The sequence below is a fragment of the Pseudophryne corroboree genome, chromosome 4 (genome assembly GCF_028390025.1).
Source record: "Pseudophryne corroboree isolate aPseCor3 chromosome 4, aPseCor3.hap2, whole genome shotgun sequence".
In the NCBI taxonomy this organism is placed as follows: Eukaryota; Metazoa; Chordata; class Amphibia; order Anura; family Myobatrachidae; genus Pseudophryne; species Pseudophryne corroboree.
In genome coordinates this window covers 147,755,603-147,782,812 of record NC_086447.1, presented here as the reverse complement: position 1 = coordinate 147,782,812, position 27,210 = coordinate 147,755,603, and the positions used below count along the sequence as shown (strand labels likewise).

The 27,210-nt window shown below is 46.7% G+C and overlaps 1 protein-coding gene across 3 annotated transcripts in view; it reads left to right on the top strand.

The window, feature by feature from the left end:
- Positions 1-27,210, top strand: part of TPO (thyroid peroxidase) — a 255,440-nt gene that overhangs the window by 21,832 nt on the left and 206,398 nt on the right. The window contains exons 2-3 of one of the 3 annotated variants that reach the window (XM_063915493.1): positions 14,842-14,977; positions 15,798-15,886. The exons of 1 other annotated variant lie outside the window; for it this stretch is intronic. In XM_063915493.1, coding sequence (XP_063771563.1) covers positions 15,799-15,886 — 88 coding nt within the window. In that variant the 5' untranslated portion in view covers positions 14,842-14,977; position 15,798. Of the gene's footprint in view, positions 1-14,781; positions 14,978-15,797; positions 15,887-27,210 lie in introns of those variants that run through there. One more of the 3 variants, XM_063915494.1, reaches the window with a different exon arrangement.

The following is a 27,210-nucleotide window of genomic DNA, read 5'->3' as shown; positions in this document are numbered from 1 at the left end:
CTGCAACGAGGGACTTAGGGGAGAAGAAGTGAACTCACCTGCGTGCAGGATGGATTGGCTTCTTGGCTACTGGACATCAGCTCCAGAGGGACGATCACAGGTACAGCCTGGATGGTCACCGGAGCCTTGCCGCCGGCCCCCTTGCAGATGCTGAAGTAAGAAGAGGTCCAGAATCGGCGGCAGAAGACTCCTCAGTCTTCTAAAGGTAGCGCACAGCACTGCAGCTGTGCGCCATTTTCCTCTCAGCACACTTCACACGGCAGTCACTGAGGGTGCAGGGCGCTGGGAGGGGGGCGCCCTGGGAGGCAAATGAATACCTATTTTGGCTAAAAATACCTCACATATAGCCTCCGGAGGCTATATGGAGATATTTAACCCCTGCCAGAATCCGTTAAGAGCGGGAGACAAGGCCGCCGAAAAAGGGGCGGGGCCTATCTCCTCAGCACACAGCGCCATTTTCCCTCACAGAAAGGCTGGAGGGAAGGCTCCCAGGCTCTCCCCTGCACTGCACTACAGAAACAGGGTTAAAACAGAGAGGGGGGGCACTAATTTGGCGATATGCTTATATATATTAAGATGCTATAAGGGAAAACACTTATATAAGGTTGTCCCTATACACTTATAGCGTTTTTGGTGTGTGCTGGCAAACTCTCCCTCTGTCTCTCCAAAGGGCTAGTGGGTCCTGTCCTCTATCAGAGCATTCCCTGTGTGTGTGCTGTGTGTCGGTACGTGTGTGTCGACATGTAGGAGGACGATGTTGGTGAGGAGGCGGAGCAATTGCCTGTAATGGTGATGTCACTCTCTAGGGAGTCGACACCGGAATGGATGGCTTATTTAGGGAATTACGTGATAATGTCAACACGCTGCAAGGTCGGTTGACGACATGAGACGGCCGACAAACAATTAGTACCGGTCCAGACGTCTCAAAAACACCGTCAGGGGTTTTAAAACGCCCGTTGACTTTAGTCGGTCGACACAGACACAGACAGGGACACTGAATCCAGTGTCGACGGTGAATAAACAAACGTATTCCTTATTAGGGCCACACGTTAAAGGCAATGAAGGAGGTGTTACATATTTCTGATACTACAAGTACCACAAAAGAGGGTATTATGTGGGATGTGAAAAAACTACCATAGTTTTTCCTGAATCAGATAAATTAAATAAAGTGTGTGATGATGCGTGGGTTCCCCCCGATAGAAAATTATGGGAGGTATACCCTTTCCCGCCAGAAGTTAGGGCGCGTTGGGAAACACCCCTTAGGGTGGATAAGGCGCTCACACGCTTATCAAAAAGTGGCGGTACCGTCTATAGATAGGGCCGTCCTCAAGGACCAGCTGACAGGAGGCTGGAAAATATCATAAAAAGTATATACACACATACTGGTGTTATACTGCGACCAGCGATCGCCTCAGCCTGGATGTGCAGAGCTGGGGTGGCTTGGTCGGATTCCCTGACTAAAAATATTGATACCCTTGACAGGGACAGTATTTTATTGACTATAGAGCATTTAAAGGATGCATTTCTATATATGCGAGATGCACAGAGGGATATGTGCACTCTGGCATCAAGAGTAAATGCGATGTCCATAACTGCCTGAAGATGTTATGGACACGACAGTGGTCAGGTGATGCAGATTCCAAACGGCACAAAGGTGTATTGCCGTATAAAGGAAGAGGAGTTATTTGGGGTCGGTCCATCGGACCTGGTGGCCACGGCAACTGCTGGAAAATCCACCGGTTTTACCCTAAGTCACATCTCTGCAGAAAAAGACACCGTCTTTTCAGCCTCAGTCCTTTCGTCCCTATAAGATCATATCTGCCCAGGGATAGAGGAAAGGGAAGAAGACTGCAGCAGGCAGCCCATTCCCAGGAACAGAAGCGTTCCACCGCTTCTGACAAGTTCTCAGCATGGCGCTGAGACCGTACAGGACCCCTGGATCCTACAAGTAGTATCCCAGGGGTACAGATTGGAATGTCGAGACGTTTCCCCTTCGCAGGCTCCTGAAGTCTGCTTTACCAAGGTCTCCCTCCGACAAGGAGGCAGTATGGGAAAAAATTCACAAGCTGTATTCCCAGCAGGTGAAAATTAAATTACCCCTCCTACTACAAGAAAAGGGGTATTATTCCACACTATATTGTGGTACTGAAGCCAGAAGGCTAGGTGAGACTTATTCTAAAAAATTTTTTGAACACTTACAAAGGTTCAAATCAAGATGGAGTCACTCAGAGCAGTGATAACGAACCAGGAAGAAGGGGACTATATAGTGTCCCGGGACATCAGGGATGCTTACCTCTATGTCCCAAATTTGCCCTTCTCACTAAGGGTACCTCAGGTTCGTGGTGCAGAACTGTCACTATCAGTTTCAGACGCTGCCGTTTGGATTGTCCACGGCACCCCGGGTCTTTACCAAGGTAATGGCCGAAATGATAATTCTTCTTCGAAGAAAAGGCGTCTTAATTATCCCTTACTTGGACGATCTCCTGATAAGGGCATAGTCCAGGGAACAGTTGGAGGTCGGAGTAGCACTATCTAGGATACTGCTACAACAGCACGGGTGGATTCTAAATATTCCAAAATCGCAGCTGATCCCGACGACACGTCTGCTGTGCCTAGGGATGATTCTGGACACAGTCCAGAAAAAGGTGTTTCTCCCGGAAGAGAAAGCCAGGGAGTTATCCGAGCTAGTCAGGAACCTCCTAAAAACAGTGCATCATTGCACAAGGGTCCTGGTAAAAATGGTGGCTTCCTACGAAGCAATTCCATTCGGCAGATTTCACGCAAGAACTTTTCAGTGGGATCTGCTGGACAAATGGGCCGGATCGCATCTTCAGATGCATCAGCGGATAACCCTATATCCAAGGACAAGGGTGTCTCTCCTGTGGTGATTATAGAGTGCTCATCTTCTAGAGGGCCGCAGATTCGGCATTCAGGATTGGATGCTGGTGACCACGGAGCCCAGCCCGAGAGGCTGGGGAGCAGTCACACAAGGAAAAAATTTCCAGGGAGTGTGATCAAGTCTGGAGACTTTTCTCCACATAAATATACTGGAGCTAAGGGTAAATTTATAATGCTCTAAGCTTAGCAAGACCTCTGCTTCAAGGTCAGCCGGTATTGATCCAGTGGGAAAAACATCACGGCAGTCGCCCACGTAAACAGACAGGGCGACACAAGAAGCAGGAGGGCAATGGCAAAAACTGCAAGGACTTTTCGCTGGGCGGAAAATCATGTGATAGCACTGTCAGCAGTGTTTCATACCGGGAATGGAAACTGGGAAGCAGACTTCCTCAGCAGGCACGGCCTCCACCCGGGAGAGTGGAAACTTCATCGGGAAGTTTTTTCCACATGATTGTAAACCGTTGGGAAATACCAAAGGTGGACATGATGGCGTCCCGTCTGAACAAAAAAAACGGGACAGGTATTGCGCCAGGTCAAGAGACCCTCAGGCAATAGCTGTGGACGTTCTGGTAACACCGTGGGTGTACCAGTCGGTGTATGTGTTCCCTCCTCTGCTTCTCATACCTAAGGTGCTGAGAATTATAAGACGTAGAGGAGTAAGAACTATACTCATGGCTCCGGATTGGCCAAGAAGGACTTGGTACCCGGAACTTCAAGAGATGCTTACAGAGGTCTTATGGCCTCTGCCGCTAAGAAGGGACTTGCTTCAGCAAGTACCATGTCTGTTCCAAGACTTACCGCAGCTGCGTTGTCGGCATGGCGGTGGAAAGCCGGATCCTAAGGGAAAAAGGCATTCCGGAAGAGGTCATTCCTACCCTGGTCAAAGCCAGAAAGGAGGTGACCGCACAACATTATCACCACATGTGGCGAAAATATGTTGCGTGGTGTGAGGCCAGGAAGGCCCCACAAAGAAATTTCAACTCGGTCGTTTCCTGCATTTCCTGCAAACAGGAGTGTCTATGGGCCTCAAATTGGGGTCCATTAAGGTTCAAATTTCGGCCCTGTCGATTTTCTTCCAGAAAGAATTGGCTTCAGTTCCTGAAGTCCAGAAGTTTGTCAAGGGAGTATTGCATATACAACCCCCTTTTGTGCCTCCAGTGGCACTGTGGGATCTCAACGTAGTTCTGGGATTCCTCAAATCACATTGGTTTAAAACCAGTCAAATCTGTGGATTTGAATCATCTCACATGAAAAGTGACCATGCTCTTGGCCCTGGCCTGGACCAGGCGAGTGTCAAATTGGTGGTTTTTTTCTCAAAAAAGCCCATATCTGTTTGTCCATTCGGACAGGGCAGAGCTGCGGACTCGTCCCCAGTTCTCTCCCTAAGGTGGTGTCAGTGTTTCACCTGAACCAGCTTATTGTGGTGCCTTGCACCTACTAGGGACTTGGAGGTCTCCAAGTTGCTAGATGTTGTCAGGGCCCTGAAAATATGTTCCAGGACGGCTGGAGTCAGGAAAACTGACTTGCTGTTATCCTGTATGCACCCAACAAACTGGGTGCTCTTGCTTCTAAGCAGACTATTGCTAGTTGGATGTGTAATACAATTCAGCTTGCACATTCTGTGGCAGGCCTGCCACAGCCAAAATATGTAAATGCCCATTCCACAAGGAAGGTGGGCTCATCTTGGGCGGCTGCCCGAGGGGTCTCGGCTTTACAACTTTGCCGAGCAGCTACTTGGTCAGGGGCAAACACGTTTGCTAAATTCTACAAATTTGATACCCTGGCTAAGGAGGACCTGGAGTTCTCTCATTCGGTGCTGCAGAGTCATCCGCACTCTCCCGCCCGTTTGGGAGCTTTGGTATAATCCCCATGGTCCTTTCAGGAACCCCAGCATCCACTAGGACGATAGAGAAAATAAGAATTTACTTACCGATAATTCTATTTCTCGGAGTCCGTAGTGGATGCTGGGCGCCCATCCCAAGTGCGGATTATCTGCAATACTTGTACATAGTTACAAAAATCGGGTTATTATTGTTGTGAGCCATCTTTTCAGAGGCTCCGCTGTTATCATACTGTTAACTGGGTTTAGATCACAAGTTGTACGGTGTGATTGGTGTGGCTGGTATGAGTCTTACCCGGGATTCAAAATTCCTCCCTTATTGTGTACGCTCGTCCGGGCACAGTACCTAACTGGCTTGGAGGAGGGTCATAGGGGGAGGAGCCAGTGCACACCACCTGATCGGAAAGCTTTACTTTTGTGCCCTGTCTCCTGCGGAGCCGCTATTCCCCATGGTCCTTTCAGGAACCCCAGCATCCACTACGGACTCCGAGAAATAGAATTATCGGTAAGTAAATTCTTATTTTTCCCTCGTGGGGGTCCACGACCCCCATAGAGGGAGAATAAAATAGTGTGGCGTGCCCGTAGCGTGGCGAGCGCAGCAAGCCCGCAAGGGGCTCATTTGCGCTCGCCACACTGTCGGTAAGCCGGCGGTCGGGCTCCCGGCGCCGGTATGCTGGTCGCCGGGAGCCCGACCGCCGGCCAGCCGTAGTGAACCCGTTATAAGGTAGTGATGATCAAAATTTGGCATTTGCCATGGATGGAGAGGGGGGCTGTGGCATTTCTCCAGCAGAAGGGCATTCTGAGAAGCATCAGGATGTGCACTGAACCTGCATGCTGCCAGCAGTACTACTTAGTATGTAGTTAAACACAAATTGAAATGATACAAACCAAAATGTAAAGGTGGGTACACACGGAACAGTTATACCCACAATGTGGGCATTCCAGATTAATATGAACGACACATCGTTTACATAATTCCGTGTGTATGAACGATACCGGTGGTGATGCGCGCACCCATGGGTCACTAGCCGCAGATCTTTTGAACATGCAAGAAGATCTGGAGCTGTCGTTAGTGATGCCATGCTGCCGAATGCAATATGGCTCCCACTCCCCCCCAAGCCCCTCCCCCTCACCGTCGCTTACCGCTGCCGCTACCGCCCCCCCCCCCCCCCCGCTGGGCACAATGTTTTATTCAGTGAAACATTGTGTCGTGTGTACCCACCTTTACAGTTTTGTTAGGAAGATTAAACATACTGTAGCTAACAGTGTAATGAAAAATGTAGTCTTTCTAAAAAATATATATTTAAAAAGGAAGTCCCTGTATCAGCTAAGTACCCTTGTTTTCTATAAACTAGCAGTCTCTTTGTACCTGGCGCAGAGAGGGACTGTTTGGTGCAATTGCAGCAATAATATATGAGGAAACATCTGTCCTATTGTGGTACTATTGTAGCAGTTTGTTAAACATACAGCATCTTTCTCACTCCCGGGGCTGGGGAAATTATTTCTGTGGCTGGTTAAAACTAGGTGAAATGCAGGCTTGAGTTTAGCCAGCTACAGAACCTGTGTAAATCACAGGCATGCCTATGTATTCGGGTGTAGTATGGTATGCCGGCTGTCGGGGTCCCGACACACAGCATACGGACAGCGTGGCGAGCGCAAATAAGCCACGCTATCTATTCTCCCTCCAGGGGGGTCATGGACGGGATCTGGTCTGAAGATCGACAGTGTCTAGGTCGACAATGTTTAGGTCGACCACTATAGGTCGACAGTCACTAGGTCGACATGGATGGAAGGTCGACAGGGTTTCTAGGTCGACATGTGCTAGGTCGACAGGTCTAAAGGCGACATGAGTTTTTCACATTTTTTTTTTTTTTTGGATTTTTTCATACTTAACGATCCACGTGGACTACTATTGGAACGGTAAAGTGTGCTGAGCAAAGCGGTAGCGGAGCGAAGGCACCATGCCCGAAGCATGGCGAGCGAAGCGAGCCATGCGAGGGGACGCGGTACACTAATTTGGGATCCCGGTCACTTTACGAAGAAAACGACACAAAAAAAAATCCTCATGTCGACCTTTAGACCTGTCGACCTAGCACATGTCGACCTAGAAACCCTGTCGACCTTCCATCCATGTCGACCTAGTGACGGTCGACCTATAGTGGTCGACCTAAACCTTGTCGACCTAGATACTGTCGATAAAACGAACCACACCCTCATGGACCCCCAAGAGGGAGAAACGGTGTCGGCATGCCAGCTGTCGGGATTCCGGCGCCGGTATACTGTGCGCTTGGACCCCGACAGCCGGCAAACTGAAGACCACCCATGTATCTTGAGCAGCGTATTTCTTGTTTCTATTTTATCCTAGTTTTTTTTTTTTTAGTTTTGCAATAGTGCTTGTTTTATCGGTGCTGATTATTTTGGGAATTGTATACTTATACCAGCGTTTGCCCGCGACTTTGCTTGAGTGAATGTCTGTTATTGCTCAGCGGAAATATTTGCAAAGACAGTAGTGCTATTTAATAGTGTGATGTATATTTTATATTGTGCACATTGATCACAAAATGTCTTTGCAAATATTATTTACAGTTTTTCCTTCAGGGATTAACACAAAAATCTTGGGTTCACTAATTCATGAGCAAGCCATGTAAAGCTTCCCAATGGGAGAAGCAGCTGGTCCTGATATTTACTCCTGCAGCCTGAGTGTTTTCCTCTGCGCGCATTGATTGTAAAAGCGAAGTAAAGGCTTACAGGAAACTGCAGGTCCTTGAATTGAAAAGGAAAATTGTTGGGGATAAGGAATAACGTGGTATAAACATAGTTTCACCTGTGCCACATCTCATTAGAATCTCTGCCTCAATTCAGTTCCTCTGCAGAGCAGTCACTTTAAGTTGGGTTCCATTGCATAACTTGGATGGAGTCAAGTTCCATAGAAGCATGATCGGAGCATCAAATTTCAGTGCGCCGAATGTCTGTTTCTCTAACGTCCTAGTGGATGCTGGGGACTCCGTCAGGACCATGGGGAATAGCGGCTCCGCAGGAGACAGGGCACAAAAGCAAGCTTTTAGGATCACATGGTGTGTACTGGCTCCTCCCCCTATGACCCTCCTCCAAGCCTCAGTTAGGTTTTTGTGCCCGTCCGAGATGGGTGCAATCTAGGTGGCTCTCTTAAAGAGTTGCTTAGAAAAAGTTTTTAGGTTCTTTATTTTCAGTGAGTCCTGCTGGCAACAGGCTCACTGCATCGAGGGACTTAGGGGAGAGAATTTCAACTCACCTGCGTGCAGGATGGATTGGATTCTTAGGCTACTGGACACCATTAGCTTCAGAGGGAGTCGGAACACAGGTCTCGCCCTGGGGTTCGTCCCGGAGCCGCGCCGCCGACCCCCTTGCAGATGCTGAAGATTGAAGAGGTCCGGAACCAGGCGGCAGAAGACTTTTCAGTCTTCCTCAGGTAGCGCACAGCACTGCAGCTGTGCGCCATTGTCTGTCAGCACACTTCCCACAGCGATCACGGAGGGTGCAGAGCGCGGGGGGGGGGGCGCCCTGGCAGCAATGTAGAATACCTGTATGGCGAAAAATACATCACATATAGCCCTTGAGGCTATATGGATGTATTTAACCCCTGCCAGACTTCACAATCTCCGGAGAAGAAGCCCGCCGAAAAGGGGGCGGGGCCTATTCTCCTCAGCACACAGCGCCATTTTCCCTCACAGAAAGGCTGAGGGGAAGGCTCCCAGGCTCTCCCCTGCACTGCACTACAGAAACAGGGTTAAAACAGAGAGGGGGGGCACTGATTTGGCGATATACATATATATATTAAATGCTATATGGGAGGAACACTTATATAAGGGTTGTCCCTGTATAATTATAGCATTTTGGTGTGTGCTGGCAAACTCTCCCTCTGTCTCCCCAAAGGGCTAGTGGGTCCTGTCCTCTATCAGAGCATTCCCTATGTGTGTGCTGTATGTCGGTACGTGTGTGTCGACATGTATGAGGAAAATGTTGGTGAGGAGGCGGAGCAAATTGCCTGTAATGGTGATGTCACTCTCTAGGGAGTCGACACCGGAATGGATGGCTTACTTATGGAATTACGTGGTAATGTCAACACGCTGCAAGTGGGTTGACGACATGAGACGGCCGGCGAACAAATTAGTACCGGTCCAGGCGTCTCAGACACCGTCAGGGGCTTGTAAAAACGCCCATTTACCTCAGTCGGTCGACATAGACCCAGACACGGACACTGATTTCAGTGTCGACGGTGAAGAAACAAACGTATTTTCCTTTAGGGCCACACGTTAAGGGCAATGAAGGAGGTGTTACATATTTCTGATACTCCAAGTACCACAAAGAAGGGTATTATGTGTGAGGTGAAAAAACTACCTGTAGTTTTTCCTGAATCAGATAAATTAAATGAAGTGTGTGATGATGCGTGGGTTTCCCCCGATAGAAAATTATTGGCGGTATACCCTTTCCCGCCAGAAGTTAAGGCGCATTGGGAAACACTCCTCAGGGTGGATAAGGCGCTCACATGCTTATCAGAAAAATATCCTAAAAAGTATACACACACATGCTGGTGTTATACTGTGACCAGCGATCGCCTCAGCCTGGATGTGCAGAGCTGAGGTGGCTTGGTCGGATTCCCTGACTAAAAATATTGATACCCTTGACAGGGACAGTATTTTATTGACTATAGAGCATTTAAAGGATGCATTTCTATATATACGAGATGCGCAGAGGGATATTTGCACTCTGGCATCAAGAGTAAATGCGATGTCCATATCTGCAAGAAGATGTTTATGGACACGACAGTGGTCAGGGGATGCAGATTCCAAACGGCACAAAGATGTATTGCCGTATAAAAGGGGAGGAGTTATTTGGGGTCGGTCCATGGGACCTGGTGGCCACGGCAACTGCTGGAAGATCCACCGTTTTTTACCCTAAGTCACATCTCTGCAGAAAAAGACACCGTCTTTTCAGCCTCAGTCTTTTCGTCCCTATAAGATATCTGCCCAGGGATAGAGGAAAGGGAAGAAGACTGCAGCAGGCAGCCCATTCCCAGTAACAGAAGCCCTCCACCGCTTCTACTAAGTTCTCAGCATGACGCTGGGACCGTACAGGACCCCTGGATCCTACAAGTAGTATCAAAGGGGCACAGATTGGAATGTCGAGGCGTTTCCCCCCTCGCAGGTTCCTGTAGTCTGCTGTACCAATGTCCCCCTCCGACAGGGAGGCAGTATTGAAAACAATTCACAAGCTGTATTCCCAGCAGGTGATAATAAAATTACCCCTCCTACAACAAGGAAAGGGGTATTGTTCCACACTATAGGGTGGTACTGAAGCCAGAAGGCTAGGTGAGACCGATTCTAAATCTGAAAAATTTGAACACTTACAAGGGTTCAAATCCAGATGGAGTCACTCAGAGCAGTGATAGCGAACTGGGAACAAGGGGACTATATGGTGTCCCGGGACATCAGGGATGCTTACCTCCATGTCCCAAAATTTGCTTTTCTCACCAAGGGTACCTCAGGTTCGTGGTACAGAACTGTCACTATCAGTTTCAGACGATGCCGTTGGAGTGTCCAAGGCACCCCGGGTCTTTACCAAGGTAATGACCGAAATGAGGATTCGTCTTCAAAGAAAATGGACGACCTCCTGATAAGAACAAGGTCCAGAGAACAGTTGGAGGTCGGAGTAGCACTATCTCAAGTAGTTCTACGACAGCACGGGTGGATTCTAAATATTCCAAAACCGCAGTTGTTCCGACGACACGTCTGCTGGTCCTAGGGATGATTCTGGACACAGTCCAGGAAAAGGGTGTTTCTCCCAGAGGAGAAAGCCAGGGAGTTATCCGAGCTAATCGGGATCCTCCTAAAACCAGGAAAAGTGTCAGTGCATCATTGCACAAGAGTCCTGGTAAAAAATGGTGGCTTATTACGAAGCGCTTCCATTCGGCAGATTTCACGCAAGAACTCTTCAGTGGGATCTGCTGGACAAATGGTCCGGATCGCATCTTCAGATGCATCAGCGGATAACCCTATATCCAAGGACAAGGGTGTCTCTCCTGTGGTGATTACAGAGTGCTCATCTTCTAGAGGGCCGCAGATTCGGCATTCAGGATTGGATGCTGGTATCCACGGAGGCCAGCCTGAGAGGCTGGGGAGCAGTCACACAGGGAAAAAATTTCCAGGGAGTGTGATCAAGTCTGGAGAATTCTCTCCACATAAATATACTGGAGCTAAGAGCAAATTTGTAATGCTATAAGCTTAGCAAGGCCTCTGCTTCAAGGTCAGCCGGTATTGATCCAGTGGGATAACATCACGGCAGTCGCCCACGTAAACAGATAGGGCGGCACAAGAAGCAGGAGGGCAGTGGTCAAAACTGCAAGGATTTTTCGCTAGACGGAAAATCATGTGATAGCACTGTCAGCAGTGTTCATTCCGGGAGTGGACGACTGGGAAGCAGACTTCCTCAGCAGGCACGACCTCCACCCGGGAGAGTGGGAACTTCATCGGGAAGTTTTCCGCATGATTGTGAACCGTTGGGAAAGACCAAAGGTGGAAATGATGGCGTCCCGCCCGAACAAAAAACGGGACAGGTATTGCGCCAGGTCACGAGACCTTCAGGCGATAGCTGTGGACGTCCTGGTAACACCGTGGGTGTAACAGTCGGTGTATGTGTTCCCTCTTCTGCTTCTCATAACCAAGGTATTGAGAATTATAAGACGTAGAGGAGTAAGAACTATACTCGTGGCTCCGGATTGGCCAAGAGGGACTTGGTACCCGGAACTTCAAGAGATGCTCACAGAGGACTAATGGCCTCGGGAGCTAAGATGGGATTTGCTTTCAGCAAGAACCATGTCTGTTCCAAGAGGAACCGTGGCATCTGCCTCTAAGAAAGGACCTGCTCCAGCAGGGACCTTGTCTGTTCCAAGACTTACCGCGACTGCGTTTGACGGCATGGCGGTTGAACGCCGGATCCTAAGGGAAAAGGCATTCCGGAAGAGGTCATACCTACCCTGGTCAAAGCCAGGAAGGAGGTGACCGCACAACGTTATCACCACATGTGGTGAAAATATGTTGCGTGGGTGAGGCCAGGAAGGCCCCACGAAAAAATTTCAACTAGGTCGATTTCTGCACTTCCTGAAAACAGGAGTGTCTATGAGCCTCAAATTGGGGTCCATTAAGGTTCAAGTTTCGGCCCTGTAGATTTTCTTCCAGAAAAAATTGGCTTCAATTCCTGAAGTCCAGACGTTTGTCGAGGGAGTATTGCATATACAGCCCCTTGTGTGCCTCCAGTGGCACCGTGGGATCTCAACGTAGTGTTGGGATTCCTCAAATCATATTGGTTTGAACCGATCAAATCTGTGGATTTGAAATATCTCACATGGAAAGGGACCATGTTGTGGCCCTGGCCTCGGCCAGGCGATTGTCAGAATTGGGGGCTTTGTCTTAAAAAAAAAAAGCTCATATTTGTTTTTCCATTCGGACAGGGCAGAACTGCGGACTCGTCCCCAGTTTCTTCCTAAGGTGGTGTCAGCGTTTCGCCTGAAACAACATATTGTGGTGCCTGCGGCTACTAGGGACTTGGAGGACTCCAAGTTGCTAGACGTTGTCGGGGCCCTAAAAATATATATATATATATATATATATATATTTCCAGGACGGCTGGAGTCAGAAAGTCTGACTTGCTGTTTATATTGTATGCACCCCAAAAGATGGGTGCTCCTGCTTCTAAGCAGACTATTGCTCGTTGGATTTGTAGTACAATTCAGCTTGCACAGTCTGTGGCAGGCCTGCCACAGCCAAAATCTGTCAATGCCCATTCCACAAGGAAGGTGGGCTCATCTTGGGCGGATGCCCGAGGGGGTCTCGGCTTTAAAATTTTGCCGAGCAGCTACGTGGTCAGGGGGGAACACGTTTGTAAAATTCTACAAATTTGATACCCTGGCTGAGGAGGACCTGGAGTTCTCTCATTCGGTGCTGCAGAGTCACCCGCACTCTCCCGCCCGTTTGGGAGCTTTGGTATAATCCCCATGGTCCTGACGGAGTCCCCAGCATCCACTAGGACGTTAGAGAAAATAAGATTTTACTTACCGATAAATCTATTTCTCGTAGTCCGTAGTGGATGCTGGGCGCCCATCCCAAGTGCGGATTGTCTGCATTACTTGTACATAGTTATTGTTACAAAAATCGGGTTATTATTGTTGTGAGCCATCTTTTTTAGAGGCTACTTCATTGTTATCATACTGTTAACTGGGTTCAGATCACAAGTTGTACGGTGTGATTGGTGTGGCTGGTTTGGGTCTTACCCGGGATTCAAGATCCTTCCTTATTGTGTACGCTCGTCCGGGCACAGTACCTAACTGAGGCTTGGAGGAGGGTCATAGGGGGAGGAGCCAGTACACACCATGTGATCCTAAAAGCTTGCTTTTGTGCCCTGTCTCCTGCGGAGCCGCTATTCCCCATGGTCCTGACGGAGTCCCCAGCATCCAGTACGGACTACGAGAAATAGATTTATCGGTAAGTAAAATCTTATTTTTTGCTTTATTGCTCCTCTCCCTGATGCCACATCGAGATCATACATACATCAGTTTCTTTCTAGGTCTCTAAGTTATACAATAGTGAAAACACGATCCAAATTCATCCAGTAGTTTTTGCGTGATGCCGGAGCGAACAGATAAACAGATAGACACAGATTCGTCTCCATAGTTCATAAACAGTCAGTAGAAGTATATTTCTCAAAAACAATTGCTAGGTGCTGTGCTGACACAACCCTAAAGGTCCATTCACACGGTGAGATTCAGGCTATGCCCGATTCTCACTATGCGACATGGATTGTGGTCAGTATCGCAAGCAAAGATGACTGTGCTTGCAATACCAATTTTGGCTAAGTGACGATTTTGACTATCTTTTACACAAAATAGTCAAAATTGACTTGCCTGCACAGTATATTTTTGCTTGCGATGCCGATTCCGCAGGACCGCGCATTGGCATCACAAGATTGTGTACACACAGTGCAATATGCACTAACTTTCCTTATGATTTTGACTATATAGTCAAAATCGTAAGAAAAGTTAAGTGCATATCACACCGTGTCATAGGCAAACGCAGGGGGGTTTCCGGTTGCACGGAAACCCCCCTCCTCTTGGCAAGTGGCTCAAATGATGACAACAATGGTCATGATAAATAATACTGGGGCAGATGTATTAACCTGGAGAAGGCATAAGGAAGTGATAAACCAGTGATATGTGCAAGGTGATAACGCACCAGCCAATCAGCTCCAATATGTAAATGAACAGTTAGGATCTGATTGGCTGGTGCCTTGATCACCTTGCACATATCACTGGTTTATCACTTCCTTATGCCTTCTCCAGGTTAATACATCTGCCCCACTATTACTAGAACTGCCGCCACATCATGCAGTTTTTGGGACAGCAGAGCTGCTGCACATGCCCAGATGCCCAGTGGTAGCAGCTTCTTCTACCAAGTTTACTGTGTGTGCGGATCTGAGTCCTCAATCAGTGCACTGAACCAGAGAGTAGCTACCAGGAAGAAGAGACAGGAGCCTTACCATAAGGTGGAAGAATGTGTTCTTAGTGCAGTACTGGTTCTATTATGTTTGTGTATTTATTTATTATGGTATGTTTAACCTTTTTCTGACCACATTTATATTATTTAAGTATGTTTGATACAGCCTATACTAGAGACCATCTATAGGGTTAAATATAAATACTGAATTCCATACAGTATACAGTGTATAAAAAGACCAATGTTCAGAGTCGTTACTAGGTTCTTCTACCGCTCCCCCAGACTCCTGCACTTGCTCCAATGTTCCGCAGAGCGGGAAATTGTAGACTGCATTTGGAAACCTCCCTCAAGAAACCCTGCGTTTGCCACTGCGTGTGTACACACTTTTACAGTTTTATTATATGTATAGATTTCTAAAAAATATTTATACAAAACAGAAAATTTTATTTACAGTACGTGTTACATAATGTTCAAGCTTTTACTGGTAAATAATCAATAGCATATTATGATTTCAGCAGAGTGCATGCTTGCGTATGTAATCTATACCAGGAATTATTTTACCCTTTACCAACTTAAAAGTTATTGGTGCATGAAAGAGGTTTGAACTACACCAAACAGCCTCTGGGAACTTCTAGTCATTGCAGGACTCTGTGCAGTAGTTTCCGCTTCAATTACAACCAAAGCAATCACACTTGGACAATAATCACTAAGAAAGGTATGAAACTAATTTGTATTAATTTGCTCGGCTCAACATGAAGTCACTTATTACTATTATAACTATTATTGGTATAACTATTGGCATGATTACGAATATGATTATTACTGTTTTCTTTTTCATTTTACTCATTCATTTTAGTATTTTAATTTAGTGAACATTTTAATACAGAGCACATGGTTAGTTGAATAAACTACTGTATATTTTGACTAATGTAAAGCATACTGATTTTTATTGAAATAAAATAAATCCTCATATTATACAGTATGTTGTATTAAGTGAGCAGTGAGAGACTGTGCTCTTGCATGTTCAAAATAAATATTAATTGCATATGGATGTATGATAAATAGTATAAAGTCTGGGATATTTTATGGATTCCATAAAAACATAGTAGATATTGCAGTACTGAATGGTATGCACCTACTGTACCTGGCTGTAACAGGTACTTGTTTATAAAATGTGCAGTTCATAAAAACATAAATAAGTAAACAAAAAATGTCTAAGATAGATAGATAGATAGATAGATAGATAGATAGATAGATAGATAGATAGATAGATATTGGTGATTTATTATTTTTATGGTTAAATGACTTTGCCATATATTGTAGTATTGAAAATACTGATTGATGATAGATGATAGATAGACAGATAGATAGATAGATAGATAGATAGATAGATAGATAGATAGATTGCTAGATACTGTAGATAGATAGATAGATAGATTGCTAGATACTGTAGATAGATAGACTGTGAGTATGTGTTAATGGAGCTTTATTATATGTATGGTGACAGTTAAATGACTGTATGACATTTATTGCAGTATGGATATATTCTATCTGATTGGAATTCACTTAATAATGGCTTCGGTTTTTCTGCTTTCCATTGAAAAACATGACTGTACATTTGAAGGTAAGTTTGCCATTATAACTGCTAGTCATTGTTATAGATATAAACTTAGAAAGAATAACTACAGTTATAGCACAAGTTAGACATTTATGGTGATCCAGCAACCCGCAAAATAATAAGGACACTCAAGATAGTCAAAATTAAATATGTCCCATCTGTAGTTCTGTGTGATTATTAAAAAAATGGAAAAATTATTCTATATATAATATGAATTTATACTAATTGGAACATGTGTGTAAGTGTATCCCCCTGAGGAACTTCTGGATCCCTGTTACTACAAAAGAATCTCCTCTCCTTATTAACAAGCAATACGCTTTAGAAATATGTCAGTTTATATTAAGTTTTTATTTATTTATTCTAAATGGCATTTTATACAATATAAGTTGTATTTTATACTATAGTTATATTTCTCACTTGGTCACTCCAACATGTAGTTCTCCACCAGTGGCAGAATGGAATCAGAGACTCACATTTGCCACTTTACATTGGCAGCAGTGGAAGTGTGTGAGCAGATAGATCAACCAAGCCACAATATTTGTACAACATTAGTATATTATTCTGTTATTGCTCCTGGCAGGGTTCAGCTAGGTTGGTGTGGAGACAGTAAATGTAATGTGTAAGTGGTAGTGACATCTATCCTCATGCTCTGCTTGTGGGCTGCAAGACACTGACCGCGGGTAACCTCACCGCTGACCGCAATGTTCCCACCATTGAAGATAATGGAGAGGCTGTGCGATGCGCTGTCTGACAGCTCAGACGTGCATAGGCAATCAGGAGAGTGCCACGACGTGGCGCTCCCTGATTGGCTGAAGGGACCCTCTGTGACAGGAGTCACGGGGGGTCTCAGCATTCGGGGAAAGGGGTCCCATGTGTAAACATGGGACCCCTTTCAGTGCGTGGATCGGGTATGCGGTTTGTTTATTTGCCAAGTACGTGGATTACAAAAAAAGAACAGGACACACTGGATTTAGGTGAGTATAATTTTATTTTCAGGTACCCCGGATTCTACCTGGAGACGTGGACAGAGTCGGCATGTGAACTAGGTATGTATGTGTGTGTCGGCATGTATGTAATAAAGTTTTACTTTCACGGTGTGCATGTCCTGTTTTTATTTGGGCATTTGTTTTGCAGAAGAACTACAGGTACCAGTGGGCCCGTTTCCCCCCCACATGCTGGTACTTGTGGTTCTCCAAGTACCAGCTTGCGGGGGAGGCTTGCTGGGACTTGTAGTTCTTCTGCAAAAAACAATATTCTTTTATTTTACACAAGGCTATCAGCCCCCCATCCACAGCCCATGGATGGGGGGACAGCCTCGGGCTTCACCCCTGGCCCTTGGGTGGCTGGAGGGGGGGACCCCTTGATTTAAGGGGTCCCCACTCCTCCAGGGTACCCCGACCAAGGGTGACTAGTTGGGGATTTAATGCCATGGCTGCAGGGACTGGTATAAAAGTGTCCCCCGGCTGTGGCATTATCTTTCCAGCTAGTGGAGCTCGGTGCTGGTGTTAAAAATACGGGGGACCCCTACGCTTTTTGTCCCCCGTATTTTTTGCACCAGGACCGGACACAGAGCCCGGTGCTGGTTCTAAAAATACGGGGGCTCCCCTGTCAATTTTTTCCCCATATTTTTACAACCAGGACCGGTTTAAAGAGCCCGAGGCTGGTTATGCTTAGGAGGGGGGACCCCACACAATTTTTTTTAGGGTTTTTTAACCATTTTTGTGCCGTCCGAAAAGTCAAATCCAGGACGCACTTATCCATCAATTGGTCCGTTTTTCGACAGCAGGACTGTCGAATACGTTTTTTATTGAATATGTCGAATTCCGGCACCCGCCGGCCGGGATTCGACGGTCGAATTGTGTCGAATTTAAAAACGGGCGAAAAAAAGACGCAATTCGTCCGGAATTGCAATACCCAAGGTGCATACACACGGTGCCATTTTGACTATGTGCCAATTTTAACTATGCGTTTTCCCTTGAACTCCCCGAAGTCCAGAACCGCCGATATTGACTGTACACACGGTGCGATTTTGACTATGTGCGATTTTGTCTATATACAATTTTGCCTATACTAGAAATTAGATTGTACACTTTCTAGTCAAAATTGCCTTGCCCGCACAGTCTATTGTTTCTTGCGATACCTATCCCGCGAGAACGAGCATCGGTATCGCAAGCTGTATACACATGGTGCAATATGTGCTAACTTTTCTTACGATTTTAACTATATAGTCAAAATTGTAAGTACACATCGCACCATGGGGGTAATTCCAAGTTGATCGCAGCAGGAAATTTTTTAGCAGTTGGGCAAAACCATGTGCACTGCAGGGGAGGCAGATATAACATGTGCAGAGACAGTTAGATTTGGGTGGGTTATTTTGTTTCTGTGCAGGGTAAATACTGGCTGCTTTATTTTTACACTGCAATTTAGATTGCAGATTGAACACACCACACCCAAATCTAACTCTCTCTGCACATGTTATATCTGCCTCCCCTGCAGTGCACATGGTTTTGCCCAACTGCTAAAAAATTTCCTGCTGCGATCAACTTGGAATTACCCCCCATGTGTATGCACCTTAAGACAGTCTTGGTAAGACACAGGCATGGTGATTGTGGCTTATAAAGCTAAGGTGAGCTATTATCCTTCAATACATACTATAAACATCCTCAATGCTTTTTAACTTTTGTTTACCACCCCCATTGATAGCCTTCATTTCACTGTTCCTATCACCCTTCAACCCATTTTCCAAGCTCCCTCTCTACCTCACTCTTTAGAACACTACATCCCCCTATTTTCCAATAATTACTCCCTCCTTTTCTGCCTTGTCTCCATGTTTGTCCTTGTTGACTCATCTTCATTATAAGTAATAAGATGAGCGCCTGAAATTTTTCGGGTTTTGTGTTTTGGTTTTGGGTTCGGTTCCGCGGCCGTGTTTTGGGTTCGCCCGCGTTTTGGCAAAACCTCACCGAATTTTTTTTGTCGGATTCGGGTGTGTTTTGGATTCGGGTGTTTTTTTAAAAAAACCCTAAAAAACAGCTTAAATCATAGAATTTGGGGGTCATTTTGATCCCAAAGTATTATTAACCTCAAAAACCATAATTTCCACTCATTTTCAGTCTATTCTGAATACCTCACACCTCACAATATTATTTTTAGTCCTAAAATTTGCACCGAGGTCGCTGTGTGAGTAAGATAAGCGACCCTAGTGGCCGACACAAACACCGGGCCCATCTAGGAGTGGCACTGCAGTGTCACGCAGGATGTCCCTTCCAAAAAACCCTCCCCAAACAGCACATGACGCAAAGAAAAAAAGAGGCGCAATGAGGTAGCTGTGTGAGTAAGATTAGCGACCCTAGTGGCCGACACAAACACCGGGCCCATCTAGGAGTGGCACTGCAGTGTCACGCAGGATGTCCCTTCCAAAAAACCCTCCCCAAACAGCACATGACGCAAAGAAAAAAAGAGGCGCAATGAGGTAGCTGACTGTGTGAGTAAGATAAGCGACCCTAGTGGCCGACACAAACACCGGGCCCATCTAGGAGTGGCACTGCAGTGTCACGCAGGATGTCCCTTCCAAAAAACCCTCCCCAAACAGCACATGACGCAAAGAAAAAAAGAGGCGCAATGAGGTAGCTGACTGTGTGAGTAAGATAAGCGACCCTAGTGGCCGACACAAACACCGGGCCCATCTAGGAGTGGCACTGCAGTGTCACGCAGGATGTCCCTTCCAAAAAACCCTCCCCAAACAGCACATGACGCAAAGAAAAAAAGAGGCGCAATGAGGTAGCTGACTGTGTGAGTAAGATAAGCGACCCTAGTGGCCGACACAAACACCGGGCCCATCTAGGAGTGGCACTGCAGTGTCACGCAGGATGTCCCTTCCAAAAAACCCTCCCCAAACAGCACATGACGCAAAGAAAAAAAGAGGCGCAATGAGGTAGCTGACTGTGTGAGTAAGATAAGCGACCCTAGTGGCCGACACAAACACCGGGCCCATCTAGGAGTGGCACTGCAGTGTCACGCAGGATGGCCCTTCCAAAAAACCCTCCCCAAACAGCACATGACGCAAAGAAAAAAAGAGGCGCAATGAGGTAGCTGACTGTGTGAGTAAGATAAGCGACCCTAGTGGCCGACACAAACACCGGGCCCATCTAGGAGTGGCACTGCAGTGTCACGCAGGATGTCCCTTCCAAAAAACCCTCCCCAAACAGCACATGACGCAAAGAAAAAAAGAGGCGCAATGAGGTAGCTGACTGTGTGAGTAAGATAAGCGACCCTAGTGGCCGACACAAACACCGGGCCCATCTAGGAGTGGCACTGCAGTGTCACGCAGGATGTCCCTTCCAAAAAACCCTCCCCAAACAGCACATGACGCAAAGAAAAAAAGAGGCGCAATGAGGTAGCTGACTGTGTGAGTAAGATAAGCGACCCTAGTGGCCGACACAAACACCGGGCCCATCTAGGAGTGGCACTGCAGTGTCACGCAGGATGTCCCTTCCAAAAAACCCTCCCCAAACAGCACATGACGCAATGAAAAAAAGAGGCGCAATGAGGTAGCTGACTGTGTGAGTAAGATAAGCGACCCTAGTGGCCGACACAAACACCGGGCCCATCTAGGAGTGGCACTGCAGTGTCACGCAGGATGTCCCTTCCAAAAAACCCTCCCCAAACAGCACATGACGCAAAGAAAAAAAGAGGCGCAATGAGGTAGCTGACTGTGTGAGTAAAATAAGCGACCCTAGTGGCCGACACAAACATCGGGCCCATCTAGGAGTGGCACTGCAGTGTCACGCAGGATGGCCCTTCCAAAAAACCCTCCCCAAACAGCACATGACGCAAAGAAAAAAAGAGGCGCAATGAGGTAGCTGACTGTGTGAGTAAGATAAGCGACCCTAGTGGCCGACACAAACACCGGGCCCATCTAGGAGTGGCACTGCAGTGTCACGCAGGATGGCCCTTCCAAAAAACCCTCCCCAAACAGCACATGACGCAAAGAAAAAAAGAGGCGCAATGAGGTAGCTGACTGTGTGAGTAAGATAAGCGACCCTAGTGGCCGACACAAACACCGGGCCCATCTAGGAGTGGCACTGCAGTGTCACGCAGGATGTCCCTTCCAAAAAACCCTCCCCAAACAGCACATGACGCAAAGAAAAATAAAAGAAAAAAGAGGTGCAAGATGGAATTGTCCTTGGGCCCTCCCACCCACCCTTATGTTGTATAAACAAAACAGGACATGCACACTTTAACCAACCCATCATTTCAGTGACAGGGTCTGCCACACGACTGTGACTGATATGACGGGTTGGTTTGGACCCCCCCCAAAAAAGAAGCAATTAATCTCTCCTTGCACAAACTGGCTCTACAGAGGCAAGATGTCCACCTCATCATCATCCTCCGATATATCACCGTGTACATCCCCCTCCTCACAGATTATCAATTCGTCCCCACTGGAATCCACCATCTCAGCTCCCTGTGTACTTTGTGGAGGCAATTGCTGCTGGTCAATGTCTCCGCGGAGGAATTGATTATAATTCATTTTAATGAACATCATCTTCTCCACATTTTCTGGATGTAACCTCGTACGCCGATTGCTGACAAGGTGAGCGGCGGCACTAAACACTCTTTCGGAGTACACACTTGTGGGAGGGCAACTTAGGTAGAATAAAGCCAGTTTGTGCAAGGGCCTCCAAATTGCCTCTTTTTCCTGCCAGTATAAGTACGGACTGTGTGACGTGCCTACTTGGATGCGGTCACTCATATAATCCTCCACCATTCTTTCAATGTTGAGAGAATCATATGCAGTGACAGTAGACGACATGTCCGTAATCGTTGTCAGGTCCTTCAGTCCGGACCAGATGTCAGCATCAGCAGTCGCTCCAGACTGCCCTGCATCACCGCCAGCGGGTGGGCTCGGAATTCTGAGCCTTTTCCTTGCACCCCCAGTTGCGGGAGAATGTGAAGGAGGAGATGTTGACAGGTCGCGTTCCGCTTGACTTGACAATTTTCTCACCAGCAGGTCTTTCAACCCCAGCAGACTTGTGTCTGCTGGAAAGAGAGATCCAAGGTAGGCTTTAAATCTAGGATCGAGCATGGTGGCCAAAATGTAGTGCTCTGATTTCAACAGATTGACCACCCGTGAATCCTTGTTAAGCGAATTAAGGGCTCCATCCACAAGTCCCACATGCCTAGCGGAATCGCTCCGTGTTAGCTCCTCCTTCAATGTCTCCAGCTTCTTCTGCAAAAGCCTGATGAGGGGAATGACCTGACTCAGGCTGGCAGTGTCTGAACTGACTTCACGTGTGGCAAGTTCAAAGGGCATCAGAACCTTGCACAACGTTGAAATCATTCTCCACTGCGCTTGAGACAGGTGCATTCCACCTCCTATATCGTGCTCAATTGTATAGGCTTGAATGGCCTTTTGCTGCTCCTCCAACCTCTGAAGCATATAGAGGGTTGAATTCCACCTCGTTACCACTTCTTGCTTCAGATGATGGCAGGGCAGGTTCAGTAGTTTTTGGTGGTGCTCCAGTCTTCTGTACGTGGTGCCTGTACGCCGAAAGTGTCCCGCAATTCTTCTGGCCACCGACAGCATCTCTTGCACGCCCCTGTCGTTTTTTTTAAAATTCTGCACCACCAAATTCAAGGTATGTGCAAAACATGGGACGTGCTGGAATTTGCCCATATTTAATGCACACACAATATTGCTGGCGTTGTCCGATGCCACAAATCCACAGGAGAGTCCAATTGGGGTAAGCCATTCCGCGATGATCTTCCTCAGTTGCCGTAAGAGGTTTTCAGCTGTGTGCGTATTCTGGAAACCGGTGATACAAAGCGTAGCCTGCCTAGGAAAGAGTTGGCGTTTGCGAGATGCTGTTACTGGTGCCGCCGCTGCTGTTCTTGCGGCGGGAGTCCATACATCTACCCAGTGGGCTGTCACAGTCATATAGTCCTGACCCTGCCCTGCTCCACTTGTCCACATGTCCGTGGTTAAGTGGACATTGGGTACAGCTGCATTTTTTAGGACACTGGTGACTCTTTTTCTGAGGTCTGTGTACATTTTCGGTATCGCCTGCCTAGAGAAATGGAACCTAGATGGTATTTGGTACCGGGGACACAGTACCTCCAACAAGTCTCTAGTTGGCTCTGCAGTAATGATGGATACCGGAACCACGTTTCTCACCACCCAGGATGCCAAGGCCTCAGTTATCCGCTTTGCTGTAGGATGACTGCTGTGATATTTCATCTTCCTCGCAAAGGACTGTTGGACAGTCAATTGCTTGGTGGAAGTAGTAAAAGTGGTCTTACGACTTCCCCTCTGGGATGACCATCGACTCCCAGCAGCAACAACAGCAGCGCCAGCAGCAGTAGGCGTTACACGCAAGGATGCATCGGAGGAATCCCAGGCAGGAGAGGACTCGTCAGAATTGCCAGTGACATGGCCTGCAGGACTATTGGCATTCCTGGGGAAGGAGGAAATTGACACTGAGGGAGTTGGTGGGGTGGTTTGCGTGAGCTTGGTTACAAGAGGAAGGGATTTACTGGTCAGTGGACTGCTTCCGCTGTCACCCAAAGTTTTTGAACTTGTCACTGACTTATTATGAATGCGCTGCAGGTGACGTATAAGGGAGGATGTTCCGAGGTGGTTAACGTCCTTACCCCTACTTATTACAGCTTGACAAAGGGAACACACGGCTTGACACCTGTTGTCCGCATTTCTGTTGAAATAGTTCCACACCGAAGAGCTGATTTTTTTGGTATTTTCACCAGGCATGTCAACGGCCATATTCCTCCCACGGACAACAGGTGTCTCCCCGGGTGCCTGACTTAAACAAACCACCTCACCATCAGAATCCTCCTGGTCAATTTCCTCCCCAGCGCCAGCAACACCCATATCCTCCTCATCCTGGTGTACTTCAACACTGACATCTTCAATCTGACTATCAGGAACTGGACTGCGGGTGCTCCTTCCAGCACTTGCAGGGGGCGTGCAAATGGTGGAAGGCGCATGCTCTTCACGTCCAGTGTTGGGAAGGTCAGGCATCGCAACCGACACAATTGGACTCTCCTTGTGGATTTGGGATTTCGAAGAACGCACAGTTCTTTGCGGTGCTACTGCTTTTGCCAGCTTGAGTCTTTTCATTTTTCTAGCGAGAGGCTGAGTGCCTCCATCCTCATGTGAAGCTGAACCACTAGCCATGAACATAGGCCAGGGCCTCAGCCGTTCCTTGCCACTCCGTGTGGTAAATGGCATATTGGCAAGTTTACGCTTCTCCTCCGACAATTTTATTTTAGGTTTTGGAGTCCTTTTTTTACTGATATTTGGTGTTTTGGATTTGACATGCTCTGTACTATGACATTGGGCATCGGCCTTGGCAGACGACGTTGCTGGCATTTCATCGTCTCGGCCATGACTAGTGGCAGCAGCTTCAGCACGAGGTGGAAGTGGATCTTGATCTTTCCCTAATTTTGGAACCTCAACATTTTTGTTCTCCATATTTTAATAGGCACAACTAAAAGGCACCTCAGGTAAACAATGGAGATGGATGGATACTAGTATACAATTATGAATGGACTGCCGAGTGCCGACACAGAGGTAGCTACAGCCGTGGACTATTGTACTGTACTGTGTGTGCTGCTAATATAGACTGGATGATAATGAGATGTAGTATGTATGTATAAAGAAGAAAGAAAAAAAAACCACGGGTAGGTGGTATACAATTATGGATGGACTGCCGAGTGCCGACACAGAGGTAGCTACAGCCGTGGACTACCGTACTGTACTGTGTCTGCTGCTAATATAGACTGGATGATAATGAGATGTAGTATGTATAAAGAAGAAAGAAAAAAAAACCACGGGTAGGTGGTATACAATTATGGACGGACTGCCGAGTGCCGACACAGAGGTAGCTACAGCCGTGGACTACCGTACTGTACTGTGTCTGCTGCTAATATAGACTGGATGATAATGAGATGTAGTAAGTATGTATAAAGAAGAAAGAAAAAAAAACCACGGGTAGGTGGTATACAATTATGGATGGACTGCCGAGTGCCGACACAGAGGTAGCTACAGCCGTGGACTACCGTACTGTACTGTGTCTGCTGCTAATATAGACTGGATGATAATGAGATGTAGTATGTATAAAGAAGAAAGAAAAAAAAACCACGGGTAGGTGGTATACAATTATGGATGGACTGCCGAGTGCCGACACAGAGGTAGCTACAGCCGTGGACTACCATACTGTACTGTGTCTGCTGCTAATATAGACTGGTTGATAATGAGATGTAGTATGTATGTATAAAGAAGAAAGAAAAAAAAACCACGGGTAGGTGGTATAGAATTATGGACGGACTGCCGAGTGCCGACACAGAGGTAGCTACAGCCGTGGACTACCGTACTGTACTGTGTCTGCTGCTAATATAGACTGGATGATAATGAGATGTAGTATGTATAAAGAAGAAAGAAAAAAAAACCACGGGTAGGTGGTATACAATTATGGATGGACTGCCGAGTGCCGACACAGAGGTAGCTACAGCCGTGGACTACCGTACTGTACTGTGTCTGCTGCTAATATAGACTGGATGATAATGAGATGTAGTATGTATAAAGAAGAAAGAAAAAAAAAACCACGGGTAGGTGGTATACAATTATGGATGGACTGCCGAGTGCCGACACAGAGGTAGCTACAGCCGTGAACTACCGTACTGTGTCTGCTGCGACTGGATGATAAATAATGATATAAAAAATATATATATATATCACTACTGCAGCCGGACAGGTATATATTATATAATGACGGACCTGCTGGACACTGTCTGTCAGCAGAATGAGTTTTTTATAGAATAAAAAAAAAAACACCACACAAGTCACACGACGAGTGTTTAACTTTTTCAGGCAATCACAATATAGTATACTATACTGGTGGTCAGTGTGGTCAGGTCACTGGTCAGTCACACTGGCAGTGGCACTCCTGCCTGCAGCAAAAGTGTGCACTGTTTAATTTTAATAATATGTATGTACTCCTGGCTCCTGCTATAACCTATAACTGCTCCCCAGTCTCCCCCACAATTAAGCTGTGTGAGCACAGTCAGATATTATACATAGATGATGCAGCACACTGGGCTGAGCACAGATATGGTATGTGACTGAGTCACTGTGTATCGTTTTTTTCAGGCAGAGAACGGATTATATTAAATAAAACTGCACTGGTGGTCACTGGTCAGTGGTCAGTCACTAGTAAACTCTGCACTCTCTAGTACTCCTAAGCTCCAGTAAATCAAGTGTCTCTGTCTCAATCTCACTCTCTCTCTTCTAATCTAAATGGAGAGGACGCCAGCCACATCCTCTCCCTATCAATCTCAATGCACGTGTGAAAATGGCGGCGACGCGCGGCTCCTTATATAGAATCCGAGTCTCGCGATAGAATCCGAGCCTCGCGAGAATCCGACAGCGTCATGATGACGTTCGGGCGCGCTCGGGTTAACCGAGCAAGGCGGGAAGATCCGAGTCGCTCGGATCCGTGTAAAAAAAGCTGAAGTTCGGGCGGGTTCGGATTCCGAGGAACCGAACCCGCTCATCTCTAGTAATAAGTAGATTTTTAAATATAAAAAAATGCTTCTGCTGGTGGCTGCTTATGCAGGTGCAGCAAATGCTCCTTGGCCTATACACATGCAGGCCATTCAGCCTACATAAATTCCACCAGTCAAAGCAAGTACAGTAATATGAGATCATATCTGCATTAACCCCAGGCCAAGTCCACCCTTGACTTCTCAGTAGCATACTTTTGTTTCTATGTTTCATAGGTACTGGTGGTGAAACAAACTCAAATCAGTCGCTGATGCTAAACCATAGTAAAAATATGCTATATATCACTAAGAGTTTTTTCTATGTCTTACAGCTGCAGAAACTATTATGTGTTTGTGACTACACACAAATCTGTATCCAAAAAGAACAACACAGTACAACAATAAATATATAGTAATTTTTGTGCTAATTATTAAAGAGGTCTGGCATATGAATTAAACACTCAAATACCCTACAATACAAGGGCATAGCTACCATAGGTGCAGGCAGTGCAGCTGCTATGGGGCCCAGAGCTGAGAGAGGCACACCTTACCTGTCAAAGTTACATGTGTTGTATACATATTTCGCCATTGGGTGGTACGTAGGGGTCCTTTCAAACTTTTTCTTTGGGGCCTGCAATATATCTAGGTCTGACCCTGGACCTGCTCATTGTAGTGTGGTATAAACCATATGAACAATATGAACTGCAGGGCATTTTAATGTTATATAATATGAACCGGGGCTCTGTAATGAGGCACAGTATGTACAGGGA